The sequence below is a fragment of the Bubalus kerabau genome, chromosome 2 (genome assembly GCF_029407905.1).
Source record: "Bubalus kerabau isolate K-KA32 ecotype Philippines breed swamp buffalo chromosome 2, PCC_UOA_SB_1v2, whole genome shotgun sequence".
Classification (NCBI taxonomy): Eukaryota; Metazoa; Chordata; class Mammalia; order Artiodactyla; family Bovidae; genus Bubalus; species Bubalus kerabau.
Genome location: NC_073625.1, coordinates 153,243,591 through 153,264,359, shown reverse-complemented (window position 1 = coordinate 153,264,359; position 20,769 = coordinate 153,243,591). Strand labels below are relative to the sequence as shown.

General features: G+C 35.8%; 1 protein-coding gene and 1 non-coding gene across 4 annotated transcripts in view; both read right to left on the bottom strand.

Annotated features, from left to right (window-relative positions):
* Nucleotides 1–443: 443 nt before the first annotated feature.
* Nucleotides 444–20,769, bottom strand: part of KPNA4 (karyopherin subunit alpha 4) — a 62,153-nt gene continuing 41,827 nt past the window's right edge. For 2 of the 3 annotated variants that reach the window (XM_055569206.1, XM_055569207.1), the window contains exons 12-17: nt 17,303–17,431; nt 14,121–14,225; nt 11,152–11,223; nt 6,916–7,078; nt 3,853–3,947; nt 444–2,481 (exon numbers count right to left, since the gene is read on the bottom strand). In XM_055569206.1, coding sequence (XP_055425181.1) covers nt 2,383–2,481; nt 3,853–3,947; nt 6,916–7,078; nt 11,152–11,223; nt 14,121–14,225; nt 17,303–17,431 — 663 coding nt within the window. In that variant the 3' untranslated portion in view covers nt 444–2,382. Of the gene's footprint in view, nt 2,482–3,852; nt 3,948–4,053; nt 4,240–6,915; nt 7,079–11,151; nt 11,224–14,120; nt 14,226–17,302; nt 17,432–20,769 lie in introns of those variants that run through there. The other variant, XM_055569208.1, reaches the window with a different exon arrangement.
* On the bottom strand, nt 16,759–17,086 carry LOC129645189 (small Cajal body-specific RNA 7). The gene has a single exon (XR_008711276.1). It is a non-coding gene; the product is annotated as a small Cajal body-specific RNA 7 (non-coding RNA).

Sequence of the window (20,769 nt, the reverse complement as noted above, 5' to 3'; positions counted from 1 at the left end):
AGGGAAGAAGTAGAAGCACAGATGGCATCAGCTGAACAAATTCAGTCAGTTGGAATATTAATACATCTATACTGAAATTAGGACTTCCCTGGTGGCTCAGACAGTAAAGCAACTGTCTACAATGCGGGAGACCCGGGTTCGAGCCCTGGGTTGGGAAGATCCCCTGGAGAAGGTGATGGCAATCCACTCCAGTACTATTGCCTGGAAAATCCCATGGACAGAGGAGCCTGGTAGGCTACAGTCCATGGGGTCGCAAAGAGTCGGACACGACTGAGCAACTTCACTTTCACTTTCATACTGAAATTAAAGAATTTAAGAAACTTCTTTTGTAATGTTGGGTCAATGTTAAAAGCTTATGAAAGACAAGCAAACACAAGCCACTGAGTTGTACTCTAACTTTACATTAATATATATATAAAAAATCCACACAGCACACACACATGCCCCATGTAAAACATTGCTTTGAGTTTTAATGTTTATTTCCCCAAGATAGCCTAGCCTGCACTCTACTTGGATAAATTTTACAAGCTAGTTTTCTGCTGCTTCTAGTTTTAAACTTTAACCATGTTTTTGATGACAAGGAATGCTGCAAAAATACTCTAGTTCAACAAAGAGTTATGATCACAAAATAATTTTTATCCATTCTACAGTGTTTCAGAATTACCAGTTGATTTTTAAACACAAAGTAGATATAGATGCTAATGGTGGCTAATCTGGTATGTTTCTTATAGCAAACTGTTGTTCATGCAACACTTGTGCTCAAAGGGGAAGGCACAGGATTTCCTACAATGAGCCACCTTATAAAGAGTTCTTTTTGTACAAATTAATTTATGTCACATTTAATTTAGTGTGCATAACCTCAAAACTGAGGTATTATTCCAATTTATAAAAACCACTTGCATAACTTTTATGCAAGTTTTAAAAATACAAAGTTTTCTCCCTAAAGTGGCTCAAAATAGATTGTTCATGGCTGCCTACATCTAAGATAAAAAGATTCTAAAACAATTGAACAGATTAGGCATATTATTAAAGGTGTTCAAACCATTACTTGATTTGTACATCTATTCAAACCTCTTCATCGGTCTTTATTCAGCAGTACATATGCACCAAATTCCATTTTAGAAGTTTCCATATCATTTTCATAGAAAACAAAGTTTGAAAACAAGTAACATTTAAACACAGCACGGTATTCTACCACAACTGAAACTTTTTTCTTCTTCTTCTTTACAGGACTCAACAAAATCTAAAAATGAACTAGGCTGTAGATTTACCTCATGCAAAGATCTTTATGTTATCTCTGAAAATGAAAAGGATGGCTTTTAAAAAGCACATTTTACTGTTTTATACTATAATGGCAACTTGTGTACTGCAACACAGTCTATTTTGAGGGAAATTTATGATTTTTTTTTCATGCAAAAATCTACACAAATTAGTTTTGATGATATGGAAAGCTTTTCATAGCATCAAACATTCATCTGGTGCAAATGCACAGGGAAACCTTCCTGAAAGTTTTCTGACTTGAGAAGCAACTAAAAAGCCATACTAGGTAAAGTAAATAAAAACTAAAAACAAAACAAAAAACTCCCACAAAAAAAAAAAAAAAAAAAAAAAACCTAAAAAAAAAAAAAAAAAAAGGAGGGGTGGGAACAGGGAGGAAGGGAAATAGAAAACACAGGCTGCAGAGTACACCAATGTCTGCTGCTGAACTGGTCTTTGTTTTCATGTCCAGTGTACAGTAACACTTATGATCTCACTCTGATGATTTTACTAGGTTATCAGCCCCCTGAAGGCAAATCAAGCTTGCATGCGTTCACATACAGCACCACAACCATACTTTCGTACACAGTCACTCCAGGACTAGGAGTCTGCTTCGTGAATGAAGAGCCCTAGATTTGAAAGATGAACCTGGCTCTCCATCACTGAGCCAGACATTCATTCAACACTGTCCACTCACACACTGCTTCATAGCAAGGCCTGGGCTCGTTTTCTTTGACTTTTATGGGCATCCTATTCTCTTTCATGCTTACAAGGCTTGAAGATGACAGTACTGCACTTTCCCCTCAATTGATACAAAGTCAATGTTCCTTCTCAGGCACTGAAGATCTGTGACCTGTAGCCCTTTTTACTTTGAACAACCTAAATAAGCATCCATGTAGAGTTTTCATTACATTTTGCCACTCATTCTCACTCGCACCCACTCGCCATCTTGACCTCATTTGGGCATTTTCTGTGATTCCAAATGAAATCTTCACATTTTCTTTCCCGATTTAATGCAGCAGCAGATCCCATGAGCCAAGCTTGATGGATCAAACCTTTTTATATATATGTATATATATATATATATCCCAGTGCTGCATTGTACCTAACTTCCACAACATCTTTCTAGAACTGGAACCCTTCTGTTGGTACATTGGCAGATGAATTGAAACCAAATGTTCCACCTTGTATTGCCTCTGGAACAAGGCTAGGATCTTCATCAATCTAAAGGGGAGGGGAAAAAAAGGTGATGGTTAGTTTTAAATTATAAAACATAGAATTGTAGTTTACACTTCCATTTAAAAAGTATGAGAGATTATGGGTGGCCAACACTGTCCTACCATCCCTTGAGAACCCTGAAAATACTTCATAAAGGTTTTTTTCTTAAGGGATGCCAAAAGAGAAGAAACTGAAGAGAATATGCAAAATGGATATCTTCTGAAAGAATGAAAGAGATTGGAGATGGGACTATGTCTCAAATTCAGAGAGCATACTCATTCTAATGCTACCACTTTTGGAGGCTAAGTGTATTCTTCGGTTAGTATTTTAATAGCAACTGGAGACAACTTTTGAGCTTAAAGTGTAACATAATAGCCCTATTAAAATGGATAACTGATATTCTTTCTATACGCTTTATATCTAACAGTTGAAATACCACAAAATTATGTGCCTATGGTATAGTTCCTATAAAGAGGCACATCATCTTTATTATTTTCACAATGTAACAGAGTAAGCAAGACTTGCATGTTGAAGTATTAAAAATCATAAAGGCTTTGTGTACACCTAATTATCAATTAGGACTTCTAAAAGTATCCAACTTTAATACATGATAAAAGCTACTTTTAAAAAAGTATGCTTTTTAACAAATATTATATTCTAAATAGGACTTAGCTTGATAATCTGTAGGTATAAATAGTCTAATTCTTTTTTAGTATTGTCCTTGTCAAGTTAATCTACAAACCATATATACTTAACAAAATATTTAATAATATTCCATTTTCTTTTTTAAAAAGTTGAGAAACTCAATCAAGAAATCTACTGCTGGCTATATCTGATCACTATAATTTTAGATTTAAAATTCCCAAAGAGATAATACTAAAAATAATTATTTAATTTCAACTGCCATATACTAACAATCTGAAAACATTCTTCTATAGTATACATTATATAGTACTTTACATTTCTTGATAATTTTTTTCCACTGTATCTATTTATCTTCATATTTGTTTTTGGTCACCAACTAAAATTAATGGTGGCAATATATTCAAATACAGATTAATTACTGTCATAATGGATTTATTATAGGATATACCAGCTTCACTATTTTGTTTATAAACACATTAGGCTATTAGCAGTATAAAATATAGAGACATCAAGGGAAAATAAAGCCTAATTTATTCACTGTCAAAAAATTCTGTTTTTGCCATTTGAGCTAATACTACTTTTTAACACCCCAAAGGACTTTAAAAAACTGAAATATTATGTATCTATTTCAATTCCATTCTCTAAAATGCATACATATATGTCCTAGCTTAAATTTCATCCAGACTTATGCTTATTAAGTAAAACTAAGAAAATGATAAGATTATTAAATACATCATCTGAAGAGAAGAACTGATCAATGATCTCATAGGCCAATTTGTAGATGTCTTCATTTTCATGATTTTGAAGCTGTTCAATTTTCTCCAGTCCTGTAAGAAATTTTATGAAGTGAAATAATAATAATATTAAAACAACAACAACACAGCAGCAAAAAGGTTACAATAATCTTGGGAACACATAATTCAATTTTGGGGTATCTATTCTAAAGGTGAATCTTAAAAACAGTAAGGATTTTTTCACAAGATATAGCGAATTTATCTTAAAAAATTATCTGAGGGACCTCTCTGGCAGTCCAGTAGTCAAAACTCCACACTTCCAATGCAAGGAGCTCCGATTCAATTTCTGGTCAGGGAACTAAAATCCTATATGCCACGTGGCACACTGCAGCCAAAACAAAACAAAACAAAACCCAAACACTTGAGTGTTTAACTACATATAAATTAAGCAATGGGATATCTATCTATTCAGAAGAAAATTATATATCATACATCAGTGTTTGTAAGGAGTAATAGTATGTAAAATTACTCTGTTAAAAGCTGCGAAATCCCTGGTGGTGTAGTGGTTAGGACTCTGGGCTTTCACTGTCATGTGGCTCGGTTTCAATCCTGGTTGAAACTGAGGATCCCATGAGCCATGTCTAAAGAAAAAAACCAAAAACACCCCAAAACAAACAGTAAAACCCAAAGGTGCAAGAAAAGTAAAAGAAGTTAAAAGCAAGTTCTATTTTGTAGCATTTGCCAAATTTTTCTAGTGAGCATGTAAGAAAAAACTTTTAAATACTCATGATTAACAAATATGAATGTTAAGACAGCTATTAAGTACAATGAAAAATGATCATGATCAACAACAGTATTTCAGGGGAAAGAGGATTTTTCCCTGTAAATACTAACAAATGTATTAAATCAAAAGCAAAATATGTAAACAACCTATTGATATAAAAATTGAATACTGTTTTGCTTTGTAGTGGTTTAGTCACTAAGTCATGTCTGATTCCTGCAACCCCATGGACTGTAGTCTACCAGGCTCCTCTGTCCATGGGATTCTCCAGGCAAGAATACTGGAGTTGGTTGCCATTCCCTTCTCCAGGAGATCTTCCTGACCCAAGGATCAAACCCTTGCCTCCTGCAGGTGGTCTCCTGCATTGCAGGCGGATTCTTTACCAACTGAGCCACCAAGGAAGCCTAACAGGAGTAATAATTAATTTTAAAATTTCTGAATTAAAGTGAAATTGCCCTTTTATGAGTATTTGTTCTCTATTTCTTAAGCGGAGGAAATTGCTTTAGGCATATTTCTCACTTTACACACTCTCCTTATGGGGCCTTTCCACGAAAAGGCTTAACTACTATTTACATATAGGTTGAGGACTTGTACCCATCTATGGCTTCATTTTTCTGAGCGTCAGATGCTTAAAACTTTAAACCTGCTTGATAATTCCATGAGGACACTTTATAGGTACCTAAAGTTCAAGCTGTACAAACACAATGTTATCTGCCATTCTTCATTTACACTGTTTATTCTACTGTATTCTTACTGGTGATAACAACAGTTTGAAATCTGTGAGAAAGACTGATTATTAAAGTTCCCCTTTCCCTCAACTCTATAACAGAATCTCAAAAACCTCAAAGCCTATCCTATCCATTTCTTGAATCCTGTCATCTCCCCCTCGTCTCTATTATCACTGCCTTCATTTATTGTGGTGTGATCGCTATACACTTTCCTAGGTGGTTTCCTGCCAGTCTCTACCAGGGTTCCATTCCCCTCATATCCATGTTCCATTTAACATATCAATTCCCTTGGTAAAATCTTCCAATGACTTGTTGTACCCTATGGCAGAGAATCCTTTGGGAAATTTGTAAGCTAGGCTTTACTTCCAGTGAAATAGGCAATGCTCAAGATCTATATTTTTATATTAATATATAAAATAAAATTTTAACTATTAAAAGGTTTATATGGTAAAATAAAAAAATACACAAGTAGGAAAAAAATTTTAACTATTCCTTTTAAATTTCAAATTTTTTAAGTTTTAAATTTTTTCTGGAACTCACTTTCTAATTAGTTACCTAACAGTATTTTCCGTTTCCTGTTCCCAATTTGATAGTTACAAATTTTGTTGTTGTTGTTCTGTCATTTTGTGTGCTGCGTATCACTTAAGTAACTTTAAAAACACTTACTTCCTATTAATTTTCAAGTCACCAAATTCTACTAAATAAGTTGAAGATACTTGTTCTCCTATTCTTAGCTACCTCTCCTTTCACTTACTTCTCAACTTCTATCAGAAACAGCTTTACTTTTATGCTTACCTAGGTTGATAATATATTTTGTTCCACACCCACACCAGAAACTTTCATGTTCTGTCTAGATGTTCATCTTAAGAGCTGAAAGCTAAGGCATGTTGTATACCTTCTTGGTGGTTCTGGTACACTGCCAGATTTGGGAACCACCGCCTTAAAGTATCTGCTGTGCTACAAAGCTTGCAAAACTGTAGGGGCCTGATCAATGGCTAACTCTACAGTTTCATCTTCTGGCGTTTTCTATCTCATACTTTGTGATTTAGCAACACTGAACTACTTATAATTTGCTGAATGCTATTTCTCACCTCAGACTTTGCTCATGGTGTTATCTCTGCCTGGAACACCTTTCATCCCTTTTCACTTTCTTAATCCTTATTCATCTCTCAAATCTAGCTCAGGTCACTTCCTATTTCTTCCAGGACAGATTAGGTATTTCACTTTGTTGCACATTTCTATTAGGGTAATCATTAAATCAGTTCATGTTTATCTCCACGATTGGACTACATGCCTTGAGGGCAAGGACTGTGTCTTGTTTACCACTGTCTTCCCAGTATCTTAGCACAGTGCCTGTTCAATATATGGCAGCAATTCAGTTACCTAAGAATATGCAGCAAGCTGAGCAGGACTGTACATATAGAATATAGTATTTATTTGATTCTATTACTTAATTATATAAGACAGAAAAATACAGAAGTGTGCATTTGAAAATAAAAGTAGTTACAAAAAGAATATTAAAATGTGGAATAACAGCATATAATAAACTTACCTCCACATTCTTCTATAAGATTGGCTATGGTTTCAGCCTCATCTTCAGCCATTTTTAATATATTACTTAGTCCATCGAGTACTACTTGCACAACTTGTGCATCTTTTACAGTCAGCAAGTTGCAAAAAGGTGGGATAACATTTTGTTGGATTAGGTAGGCCACCTGAAGAACAAAAACACGATGATATAATAAATGTTCAGTGAATTTCATTTGTGCACCCTGTTATCTCACTGGAACAATTCTGACTTTATAATCTTGAATTTGGAAATATGACCTCATTTCTCACGTTAAGTTCAGTTTCAGTTCAGTTCAGTCGCTCAGTCGTCTCCGACTCTTTGTGACCCCATGAATTGCAGCACGCCAGGCCGCCCTGTCCATCACCAACTCCCGGAGTTCACTCAAACTCATGTCCATCGAGTCAGTGATGCCATCTAGCCATCTCATCCTCTGCAGTCCCCTTCTCCTCCTGCCCCCAATCCCTCCCAGCATCAGAGTCTTTTCCAATGAATCAGCCCTTCGCATGAGGTGGCCAAAGTATTGGAGTTTCAGCTTTAGCATCAGTCCTTCCAAAGAACACCCAGGACTGATCTCCTTTAGAATGGACTCGTTGGATCTCCTTGCAGTCCAAGGGACTCTCAAGAGTCTTCTCCAACACCACAGTTGAAAAGCATCAATTCTTCGGCACTCAGCTTTCTTCACAGTCCAACTTTCACACCCATACATGACCACTGGAAAAACCATAGCCTTGACTAGATGGACCTTTGTTGGCAAAGTAATGTCTCTGCTTTCCAATATGCTATCTAGGTTGGTCATAACTTTCCTTCCAAGGAGTAAGTGTCTTTTAATTTCATGGCTGCAGTCACCATCTGCAGTGATTTTGGAGCCCTAAAAATAAAGTCTGACACTGTTTCCACTGGTTCCCCATCTATTTCCCATGAAGTGATGGGACCAGATGCCATGATCTTCGTTTTCTGAATGTTGAGCTTTCAGCCAACTTTTTCACTCTCCTCTTTCACTTTCATCAAGAGGCTTTTTAGTTCCTCTTCACTTTCTGCCACAAGGGTGGTGTCATCTGCATATCTGAGGTGATTGATATTTCTCCCAGCAATCTTGATTCCAGCTTGTGCTTCTTCCAGCCCAGTGTTTCTTGTGATGTACTCTGCATAGAAGTTAAATAAGCAGGGTGACAATATACAGCCTTGACGTACTCCTTTTCCTATTTGGAACCAGTCTGTTGTATCATGTGCAGTTCTAACTGTTGCTTCCTGACCTGCATACAGGTTTCTCAAGAGGCAGGTCAGGTGGTCTGGTATTCCCATCTCTTTCAGAGTTTTCCACAGTTTATTGTGATCCACACAGTCAAAGGCTTTGGCATAGTTAATAAAGCAGAAATATATGTTTTTCTGGAATTCTCTTGCTTTTTCGATGATCCGGTGGATGTTGGCAATTTGATCTCTGGTTCCTCTGCCTTTTCTAAAACCAGCTTGAACATCTGGAAGTTCACAGTTCACGTATTCCTGAAGCCTGGCTTGGAGAATTTTGAGCATTATTTTACTAGCGTGTGAGATGAGTGCAATTGTGCAGCAGTTTGAGCATTCTTTGGCATTGCCTTTCTTTGGGATTGGAATGAAAACTGACCTTTTCCAGTCCTGTGGCCACTGCTGAGTTTTCCAAATTTGCTGGTATATTGAGTGCAGCACATTCACAGCATTATTTTTCAGGATGTGAAATAGCTGAACTGGAATTTCATCACCTCCACTAGCTTTGTTCATAGTGATGCTTTCTTTCTAAGGCCCACTTGACTTCACATTCCAGGATGTCTGGCTCTAGGTCAGTGATCACACCATCGTGATTATCTTGGTTGAGAAGATCTTTTTTGTACAGTTCTTCTGTGTATTCTTGCCACATCTTCTTAATATCTTCTGCATCTGTTAGGTCCATACCATTTCTATCCTTTATTGAGCCCATCTTTGCATGAATTGTTCCCTTGGTATCTCTTAATTTTCTTGAAGAGATCTCTAGTCTTTCCCATTCTGTTGTTTTCCTCTATTTTTTTGCATGGATTGCTGAGGAAGGCTTTCTCTCTCCTTGCTATTCTTTGGAACTCTGCATTCAGATGCTTATATCTTTCCTTTTCTCCTTTGCTTTTCACTTCTCTTCTTTTCACAGCTATCTGTAAGGCCTCCCCAGACAGCCATTTTGCTTTTTTGCATTTCTTTTCCTTGGGGATGGTCTTGATCCCTGTCTCCTGTACAATGTCATGAACCTCTGTCCATAGTTCATCAGGCACTCTATCTATCAGATCTAGGCCCTTAAATCTATTTCTTACTTCCACTGTATAATCATAAGGGATTTGATTTAGGTCATACCAAAATGGTCTAGTGGTTTTCCCTACTTTCTTCAATTTAAGTCTGAATTTGGCAATAAGGAGTTTATGATCTGAGCCACAGTCAGCTCCCAGTCTTGTTTTTGCTGACTGTATAGAGCTTCTCCTTCTTTGGCTGCAAAGAATATAATCAATCTGATTTCGGTGTTGACCATCTGGTGATATCCATATGTAGAGTCTTCTCTTGTGTTGTTGGAAGAGGGTGTTTGCTATGACCAGTGCGTTCTCTTGGTAAAACTCTATTAGCCTTTGTCCTGCTTCCTTCCATATTCCAAGGTCAAATTTGCCTGTTACCCCAGGTGTTTCTTGACTTCCTAGTTTTGCATTCCAGTCCTCTATAATGAAAAGGACATCTTTTTTGGGTGTTAGTTCTAAAATGTCTTGGAGGTCTTCATAGAACCGTTCAACTTCAGCTTCTTCAGTGTTACTGGTTGGGGCATAGACTTGGATTACTGTGATACTGAATGGTTGGCTTTGGAAACCAACAGAGATCATTCTGTTGTTTTTGAGATTGCATCCAAGTACTGCATTTTGGACTCTTTTGTTGACCATGATGGCTACTCCATTTCTTCTAAGGTATTCCTGCCACAGTAGTAGATATAGTGGTCATCTGAGTTAAATTCACCCGTTCCAGTCCATTTTAGTTCGCGATTCCTAGAATGTTGACGTTCACTCTTGCCATCTCCTATTTGACTACTTCTAATTTGCCTTGATTCATGGACCTAACATTCCAGGTTCCTATGCAATACTGCTTTTTACACATTGGACCTTGCTTCTATCACCAGTCTCATCGACAACTGGGTATTGTTGTGCTTTGGCTCCATCCCTTCATTCTTTCTGGAGTTATTTCTCCACTGATCTTCAGTAGCATACTGGGCACCTACTGACCTGGGGAGCTCCTCTTTTGGTATCCTATCATTTAGCCTTTTCATACTGTTCATGGGGTTCTCAAGACAAGAATACTGAAGTGGTTTGCTATTCCCTTCTCAAGTGGAATTCCCTTCTCCATGTTAAGTTAGCCCTCATTAAATTAACCTTTTCTTTTTAATGCAGTATGTTTGTTTTTCACGAACTTAAAGAAAAACTGAAGTGAAAATGAAGGAATCAATCCATTTCATGTGACACATTTCTCTGCCATAAGGAGTACTTCCTTCAGAGAGCCTTTCTCCTTTAATATTAAATTATGAAGTCATTTAAGAGGCCAGGTAATAATTTTTTTTTAAATTACAATTGTTCAGTGTGACAGCATCCTCTCTTTGCTTTAATATTTAGCACTGTCATATACCTGGCCACCTCAATCTGCTATTCTATGGTTCCATAAAATCTGAAAATTTTCTATCATCTTTATATTAGTTATTGCCATGTAATATATTTATATTCTACTCTATATTCATATTTGAGTGGATTCAGTCTATGGCTTATCTGTGACAATTATGTGCTCCAAATTTCCCCTTTTTACTTGTCTGTGAAACATATCTGGGACTGGGACTTTCCTGGCAGTTTAGAGGTTAAGACTCCGTGCTGCCAATGCAGCAGGCACGGGTGTACAGTCCCTGGCCCAGGAACTGGGATTAAAAAACAAAAAAACATTAAAAAACAAAAACAACGCTGACGATAAATGCTTCATCTTACCCTGGATTAGAAAAATTCTTGTAGGCCAAGAAGCTGGAAAATGAACACTTCACATTTATGAAATATAACTAAAGGAAGTCAAGGTGACACTTTTATATATCACAGGATGTCTATTATCTTGCTATTATCTTAAATTATGATTTACTGAAATACAAACCTTAGAATTATTAGTACTATTACGTATCAGTTTTGAGAAATATATAAGAGCTGAACTTACTTGATCTTTTCTTCCACTAATTGTTAAGTTACTTATGGCCCACGCAGCTTCTTTCTGAGTGCCAAAATCTCCCTACAAAAGCAAAATAAAGGATATAAACTGCAATATAAGATAAACTGGAAAAGGTGTTTCCTGAAATGATTTTTCAACTGCATACTCCCCCTGGTTTTCTTCTACCCTTTATGTATCCATATAATAAAAATAAGGCTTTGAACCCAATTTACCGTAAACAAATGGAGATTCTATTTTGTGAACTTTCCCAACAACAAACTGACTTGATATTGCTGTTCATAATATCAAATGAAGTCAATGATAAAATACAGGAAAATCAGTTAAAAAAAATAAGGAAGTTACAATTTTACTTTAGTCAAAGAAATGTCAAGGTGAAATAAAGTATCTTTTTAAACACATAATTTTAAAAATAAAAATATCCATGATTAATGAGACTGACAAAGACTACTCTTATAAAGGTTACTCTCATACAAATTAAAAAATAAATTTAAAAATCATTTAAAAAGTCATATATTTAATAATCTCACCTTTGAGAGTTAACCAAGAAAATTTAAAAAACCGCAATGGATTAATACTAAACACTGTAAATCAACCATACTTCAAAAAAAAAAGCTGCAGTAGGATATCTACTTTTACTTATCAGATTGAGAAAATCCAAGGATCTGTCAGTAAGACTGGTAGGAGTGTAAAACAGTACTCAACCTTACTTGCAATAAATGGGTATTATATAGCAAATTTATATCTATGTCTATTTGTGGATCCAGTGATCCTAAATGTAACCTGGCACGTGGAAAAAACCTTACATAGACATTTGCTTATATTTAAAGAAGAAACAATATTAGAATAACCCAAAAATTAAGGGAAAGAGTAGGGAAGAATAGACAGAAACAGAAGTTAGACCTTTGTGTATTACCTTGAAAACAAGGTACTTATTTTCCACTTGGAAACTATAAATGCTTTACATTACCAAAAACAAAATAAATAAGGGAATTTTTTAGCAGTCCAATGGTTAGGTCTCCACACTCTTACTACTGAGGGTCTGACTGGGGAACTAAAAAACCATAAGCCTCTTGGCATGTGCAAAAATAAAGAAAAATAAAACCCCCAAACTGAAGCAATTCCCCCAAATAAAAGAAAACACAGAAACAAAAAACTGTATATGAAGCTGGTGGCTTAACTACACATATAGAAATTATTTCAAGTGACATTATTTTTAAGTACATCATTGATGGAATATATCCTGAAGAAAAAAAATCCTCAAGGAAATCCCAAAAGTGGAGTAGTTATGTTATTAGCATCAATGTGGTCTTGTTATTTTGACAGATTTTATATTATATACCTCAATATATGTCAAGTAACTGTGTCTACAGAAAGATTTCCACCATAGACGAGATACAAATACAAAATCAAAGAAGTGAAAATAAAAAAGTTATCTTAGTGATATCTGATAGCTTTCTTTCATTTACAATTTGTTTTTATGAATTCTCATGTTTACAAAAATTACAATATGTATATCTTTCATTTTCTTAAAAAAAAAAAAAAAAAAAAAATTTACTTCCTATTTTATTCATTCAAGCCTAGATAGATATCATGACAATCTTGTAGCAATGATCATCCTTAGTAGCTGAACTATGACCTTTAAATACCACTTGCTACAAAAAGGAAGCAAGACACCCTGAAAATAGTTAATTCTAGGTCTAGGTCAGAAAATATATCAAAAAAAAAAGCGCCCAGGAATCATGTCATATCCAAAAGGTAGGAAGCTCTCAACAAATACTCGGGTGATGTTAAAAAGACAGGCACCAAACTTAAAAGAGATTCCCATTGGTCAGGGAGAACCTGAGTGTCAGAAAGAATAACTACAAAGGACTGAAACTTATAATTAAAATAGATATATGTAAATCCATAATTTCCTAATGACACTGAAAACTTTGCACTAGTCTCCTTTTGAGGTTTTTAGGGAACCATGTCATTCTAAAAACTGAATGATAATAAGCAGGAATCAAACATTTATCTTGCTTTTAATATATGAAATATATTTAAGAGTAAACAAACAGCTGATAAGGAAATTCTCTTTAATCTTCTTTACTGAAGAATCACGCCTAATACATAAAGAATGACACAATTACAAAGTCATCATTTTGCAGTTCCTAGTAAAATAAGAGATCTAGGTACTGTTCATCATGACTGCTTAAAAACCACTATGTGAAAGAATGATGAATAACATTATAGTAATGGGTGGAACAGTCTGGTAAAACCTGAGCTCACTTATCAATCTAAATTATCACTAAATGTAGGATAAACAGAATGTATCTCCCCATGTGAATCATTAGAGCATTAAATATTTTTCCCTAAAAACTGAACCCAATCTAGCAGTTTGTAAGAAACATGGAGGAAAAGAGGATAGAGATAACTTCTCTTTAATGAACAGATCAGTGTTCAGGAAAAAACCCGCATGCTGTGATTGTGACATTTTATTTTTTGATTGTGACATTTTAAATTGTGTCCTTCCCAAAAGTTAATGTAAGCATGCGATGACATGGCATATGACTAAATAGCACAATTACTTGCTGTTTGATCTTGGGCAGTTTATTTGTCTATACTACAGTTTATTCATCTGTCAAATGGGAATAATTCTTGACCTTATAGAGTTACAGTATTAAATAAGGTAATATATGTAAAGTGCATGGAACAATATTCAAGCATATATGATTTTTAATAAATTCTAAGATAATGGTAATTTTGATAAAAGAATGATAAGAAAAAGGGCCAGTGGTTTCTAAAAAGAAATGTTTCATGTATATAAAAATTGCTTGAAAGTTTTAATATTAATACTACTTTACTGTACTACTCATGCCACTGTATCAATTCTAATTAAACAAAAATATATATACACATAATTAGTTATATTAAGTTCTTCTCCTCTTACACAGATACTAACAAGATGACTTTCTTACCTTATCCAAAAGGTGTATTATCATTGGTACAAGATTGGCATCAATTACTGCCTGAACCTGCTGCTGATTTCCTGCAGTGATGTTAGAGAGGAACCACACTGCTTCCTGTAGAAAAAAACTCCTTTAATATTTCTTACTGAAAAATAAAATCTGCAGCTGAACTAGGAAAAAGTATTCACTACCATGACCAAATGATTTTTACTATGGAATGAGTTTCATAATAAAAAATTTCAGAATCTGTATTTCCCTGTCCCCTTTTCTGTATTTTTCCTTGGACAAATTGCTAATGAAATAAACTAACCTTGTGAAAACTTCTTGAAAATGTTCCAAGCACTAAGACTATAAAGAAGCTTGGCTGAACAAATACTAAGAAATTGATGAACTGTAACAACCCAGCAGAGGTGATGGAATTCCATTTGAGCTATTTCAAATCCTAAAAGATGATGCTGTGAAAGTGCCGCACTCAGTATGCCAGCAAATTTGGAAAATTCAGCAGCAGCCACAGGACTGGAAAAGGTCAGTTTTCAATACAATCCCAAAGAAAGGCAATGCCAAAGAATGCTCAAACTACTGCACAATTGCACTCATCTCACATGCTAGTAAAGTAATGCTCTAAATTCTCCAAGCCAGGATTCAGCAGTACGTGAACCGTGAACTTCCGGATGTTCAAGCTGGTTTTAGAAAAGGCAGAGGAACCAGAGATCAAATTGCCAACATATGCCAGATCATCAAAAAAGCAAGAGAGTTCCAGAAAAAAACATCTATTTCTGCTTTATTGACTATGCCGAAGCCTTTGACTGTGTGCTGCTGCTGCTGCTAAGCTGCTTCAGTCGTGTCTGACTCTGTGCGACCCCACAGACGGCAGTCCACTAGGCTCCCCAGTCCCTGGGATTCTCCAGGCAAGAACACTGGAGCGGGTTGCCATTTCCTTCTCCAATGCATGAAAGTGAAAAGTGAAAGTGAAGTCGCTCAGTCGTGTCCGACTCTTAGGGACCCCATGGACTGCAGCCTACCAGGCTCCTCTGTCCATGGGACTTTCCAGGCAGGAGTACTGGAGTGGGGTGCCATTGCCTTCTCCATTGACTGTGTGGATCAAAACAAACTGGAAAATTCTGAAAGAGATGGGAATACCAGACCACCTGACCTGCCTCCTGAGGAATCTGTATGCAGGTCAAGAAGCAACAGTTAGAACTGGACATGGAACAAGATTGGTTCCAAATCGGGAAAGGAGTATGTCAAGGCTGAATATTGTCACCCTGCTTATTTAACTTATATGCAGAGTACATCATGAGAAATGCTGGACTGGATGAAGCACAAGCTGGAAATCAATATTGATGGGAGAAATATCAATAACCTCAGATATGCAGATGACACCACCCTTAAGACAGAAAGTGAAGAAGAACTAAAGAGCCTCTTGATGAAAGTGAAAGAGAGTGAAAAAGTTGGCTTAAAACTCATTCAAAAAACTAAGATCATGGCATCTGGTCCCTTCACTTCATGGCAAATAGCTGGGGAAACAGTGGAAACAGTGACAGACTTCATTTTTTGGGGCTCTAAAATCACTGCAGGTGGTGAATGCAGCCATGAAATTAAAAGACACTTGCTCCTTGGAAGAAAAGCTATGACCAACCTAGACAGCATATTAAAAATCAGAGACATTACTTTGCTGACAAAGGTCTGTCTAGTCAAAGCTATGGTTTTTCCAGTAGTCATGTATGGATGTGAGAGTTGGACTATAAAGAAAGCTGAGCGCTGAAGAACTGATACTTTTGAACTGTGGTGTTGGAGAAGACTCTTGAGAGTCCCTTGGACTGCAAGGAGATCCAATCAGTTCATCCTAAAGGAAATCAATCCTGAATATTCATTGGAAGGACTGATGCTGAAGCTGGAACTTCAATACTCTGGCCACCTGATGCAAAGAACTGACTCATTTGAAAAGACCCTGATGCTGGATTGAAGGCAGGAGAAGAAGGGGATGACAGACGATGAGATGGATGGATGGCATCACCGACTCAATGGACATGAGTTTGAGTAGACTCCAGGAGTTGATGATGGACAGGGTGGCCTGGCATGCTACAGTTCATGGGGTCGTAAAGAGTCAGACACGGCTGAGCGACTGAACTGAACTGAATACAAACACAAATTTTATTTATTCCCTCTTCTATTCTGATTAAGAGACCTAGCCAAAATAGATGAGTATCTCAATTATTCATGATGATGAAAACACACAAAAATGAAACAATGGATTGTTTTTGTATACTTATTTGTAATATTCATTCACTGCACCATCTCTCTCAAAGATAAAAAAGAATCAGATGTTCAATGGCTTTACTGATCTACCTCAATGATCTTTTTATGCTACCCTTTATACCACAATGGTGCTACTGCTACCAAGAGGATTACAAATTGCTTTTCCCCATAGAAAATAAAAGCCACTTGAAAACACAGAAAGAAATGAAACAAAAAAAAAAAAAAAAAAGAAATGAGACAAAATATCTGCCTAGTGTCTTATGTAGGATATTACTATAATTTATAAACTTAATAAATCTATTAAACATATCAATTTACTAAAGGAAACATTTTCTCTCTTTTAAAATACTAGTAAACAAATTTTACTCCTAATGTGCAGAAGGCTCTTCTGGATCAGATCACAGGATCACGTTCAGTGAACCTGTCAGAGATTTTAGGGTGCTAGGCTACTTAGGTGAGCTGCTCCTGGGCTATAATCATAGGCAATGTTGTAATCAACAACCCATGCACTTCTACAACAGCCTCAGATGCACTCCAGTATCAGCATCACCAGTCAGTGCCCCCTTTTCATAGCCTCCACAAGCACACACACATGCACACGCACATACACACACTATCAGATAGTTAAAAAATATTAAACTTAAGATTACTTAGATATTAAAATTTTCTAACCATACAACATTTAACACCCAATTATCTCTATTTCATCATTTCCAGGAGAGCCAAGTTTGCACTGTTTGCAACTGGTTTATTGTGAAAATGGAAAACCATGTACCAGTCCATATCATAAAGAGTAAAATATCTTAGTTTCTCATAATGTCTAAATGACAGCTTATATTAACAATAAATATTAAAGATACTCAACCACCTAATTTCATATGAAAATGACTTCTTCACATGCTATTTATTAAACAGTATTTAAAAATACTTACTTTATTAATTTTCTCTTTGGGATGTGTCAGAAGTGCAGGGAAGTGTGAAAGAGCATCACAGTTTAAAACTACTTGTGTTTGCTCATCAGTTCCAGTAACAATATTGCCTACAGCTCGAAGTGCTGCTGTCTGAAACATAAAAATATTTAATAAGATGATGTTGTTCTACAGGAATCACTCATTATACACAAAGGTGTATTAGGCAGGCTATGAGAAATATCTTCATTCATTCATGGCAATCTATATTTTTGAGTAAGTTGTATCAGACACTGATTTAGAAACAGAGGAGTGAATAGGTCAGATACAACCTCAGTTCTTAGGGAGCCTCTGTTACTGTAAGAGGAAACAGTCAATAAACAAGTAAGTATGAAGGATAACTTTAGATAATAATTATGACCATAAAGAAAATAAGATAATACAGAAGTTTTGTGTGAACACATGTTTTTAGTTTTCTTGGGCATACACCTGGGTGTGGAATTTCTGGGTCACATAATAACTGTCTAACTTTTCCAGGTACTGTCAAATTACATTCCAAAGAGGCTATACCATTTTACATTCTTATCAGTAATGTACAAGGATCATATTTTCTTTACATTCTTGCCAACACGTTACTGTCTTTTGGATTATAGCAATCCTGGTGCGTATAAGTGGTACTTCACTGTGGCTTTGATTTACATTACCTTAGTGACTAATGATGTTGAACATCTTATGTGCTTACTGACCATCTGTATGTCTTCTTTGGAAAACATTACTTTTTAAAAACCATTTAGAATTGGGTTGTCATTTTTTGTTGAGTTTTAAGAGTTTTTATGTATTCTAGACACAAATCCTATTTCATATATGATCTGTGACTATCCCCTTTCATTGTGTGGGTTGTCTCTTCCCTTTCTTGATGGTCTCTTTAGAAGTTTTAAATTTTGGAAGTCTAATTTTCTTTGGGGGGTGCGGGCATTTTTTCTTTGGCTTCTAACAGTGTCAAATCTAAGAAACCACTGCCTAATTCAAGGTTATGAAGATTTATGCCTTGTAAGAGGTTTATATTTCCAGATGTTTCATAATATCTGTTTTCATTTAATAATAGCTGTGATTCATTTTTGAGTTTATTTTTTAAAAATATAGTGTGAAATAGGGATCCAACTTCATTCCTTTATATATATGGATATCCAGTAGCCTCAGAACCACTTGTTGAAAAGACTGTTTTTGCTCACTGAATTTTCTTGGCACCTTTGTCGAAAATCAATTGATCACAAATATATGAGTTTCTTTCTGGACTCTTGATTCTATTTCATTGATCTGTATGTCTATCCTTATACTAGAATCACAATTTTGTTTTCTCTAGCTTTGTAGTCAGGTTTTAAGTGAGAAGTCCCCAAAGTTGACTCCTTTTTCAAGACTGTTTTGGCTATTTCTGGGTCCACTGTATTTTCAATATCGATTTTAACAAGAACTGCATTTAATCTGTAGAGAATTTGGGGGACCATTACCACCCTAATACTGAATCTTTCAATCCACAAACATAGGTATCTTTCTGCTTATTTAGGTCTTATTTAATTTCTTTCAACAATATTTTGTAGTGAGCCAGTTTCTTCAACTGGAGAAGGCACTGGCGACTCACTCCAGTACTCTTGCCTGGAAAATCCCGTGGACGGAGGAGCCTGCCTGGTAGGCTGCAGTCCATGGGGTCGCGAAGAGTTGAACGCGACTGAGCGACTTCACTTTGACTTTTCACTTTCATGCATTGGAGAAGGAAATGGCCACCCACTCCAGTGTTCTTGCCTGGAGAATCCCAGGGACGGGGGAGCCTGGTGGGCTGCCATCTATGGGGTCGCACAGAGTTGGACACGACTGACGTGACTTAGCAGCTTAGCAGCAGTTTCTTCAACAAATAAATTTAATAAGGGAAAGAATAAAGGAAGAGTAACAGAAACGTAAGGGCATGGCTACTAAATGTAATGTGCTGACCTTGTTTGAAGACCTACTGATTTGGTCAAGTTGTGAAAAAAAGAGAGGCAAAAAGTAAAATTCAGATACTGATTGGATTTGAATGATTATTTCTAAAGTGCTCTAACAGTACTGTGAATGTTAAAAAATAGGCTTACTTCTTACAGATGCAAGCTGGAAGAAATTATACAATATCTGGGATTTGTGTCAAAGTAATCTGGAGGGGAAGTAGAAATATACAGGAAACCTACATAGTTCATTACATTATTCTTTCTACATGTCAAATTTATGGCATGAAAAGTTAAAAAAGTTTTATAAAATTTATATTAGTAATCAGGTAAGGTATAGAACATTAACTTTCTTTGAGAGCTGGCTAAAGTAAAAGTCTAAGCACTATTTTCTCAAAGTCCAGTATTAAAAGTGAAGATGCATTCAGAAAAAAACAAAATGCAAACCAAAAACCTATACCAAGACATAAATACCACACTTAAGAAATGCAAACTTTATGATAAGAATTTAGTAGGAATATTTAAAATAGACTACAAATACCCCTAAATGACAAAGTATTCTATTAATCAATTATTTGTGAATTTAGCTAAGTGTTCCTTCTTTTCTTTAAAGTGCTTTAAATTTTAGAGATGGGTTTTCATTTTGATAGCATATGAATAACCTAAACACCTTTTAAAGCCCAGATTTCAAGGAAATACAGCAGATTTATTGAAACGAATTCTAAAAGTTGGGCAAGGGAAACCAATTTTTTTCTTTAAGCTTCACACACCTGATTTTATCATCTGGCCAAGGTTGATAAAGTGAATCTGATTAACAGTTTTCCTTATGCTATTATTGTAGTTTATAGGTTCTTTGTCATTCTACGATTAAAGCACGCTATTTACCTCCGAAGGACAGGGAGAGCTTGCTGCACCTCCCTTTACCACTGTTGTTTGACAGTTATTGCTTATAACTGTGTGAACGTCTCACCTTCTCTTTATTAGCTTTTTCTAGATACAGGTTATTTGGGATATTTCTAAGGAAGGATTTTAAAATAATACAATAAAACAAAAATCAAAGAAAATGATTTTACGTAACTGGAAGAATACAAGTTAGGAAGCCCCTAAGCAGCACATTTCAGTACAGAGCCTTTATCACAGTGCCAGTGATGCTGAGCATTAACTAAACTTGCCAGGTGCAGTGAAGAAGAGTAAAAAAGGACAGCTGTAGGGGGAAAAAAGAGTGGGAGAGTAAAAGAAGAAAAACAGGGAAAGTAGGAAAAATAAAACCATCAATACTTGTTTCAGATGCTACCCAAGTTGCTTTAAGAACTGCCCTGCTCTACGTTAGAGATCAGTAATTTACAAAGAAGTCAACTTGGCTTTTTTTTCTGAAGGAAAAGGGATATTCTTGTAGTAATCATACCTCATTTTCTCCTTCTTTAAAATGGGGATATAATAATTCACTCTTTTCCATCACAGATATATTATTATTAGACTAAAAAATACTTTAAACTATTGATATTATCCATATTCAAA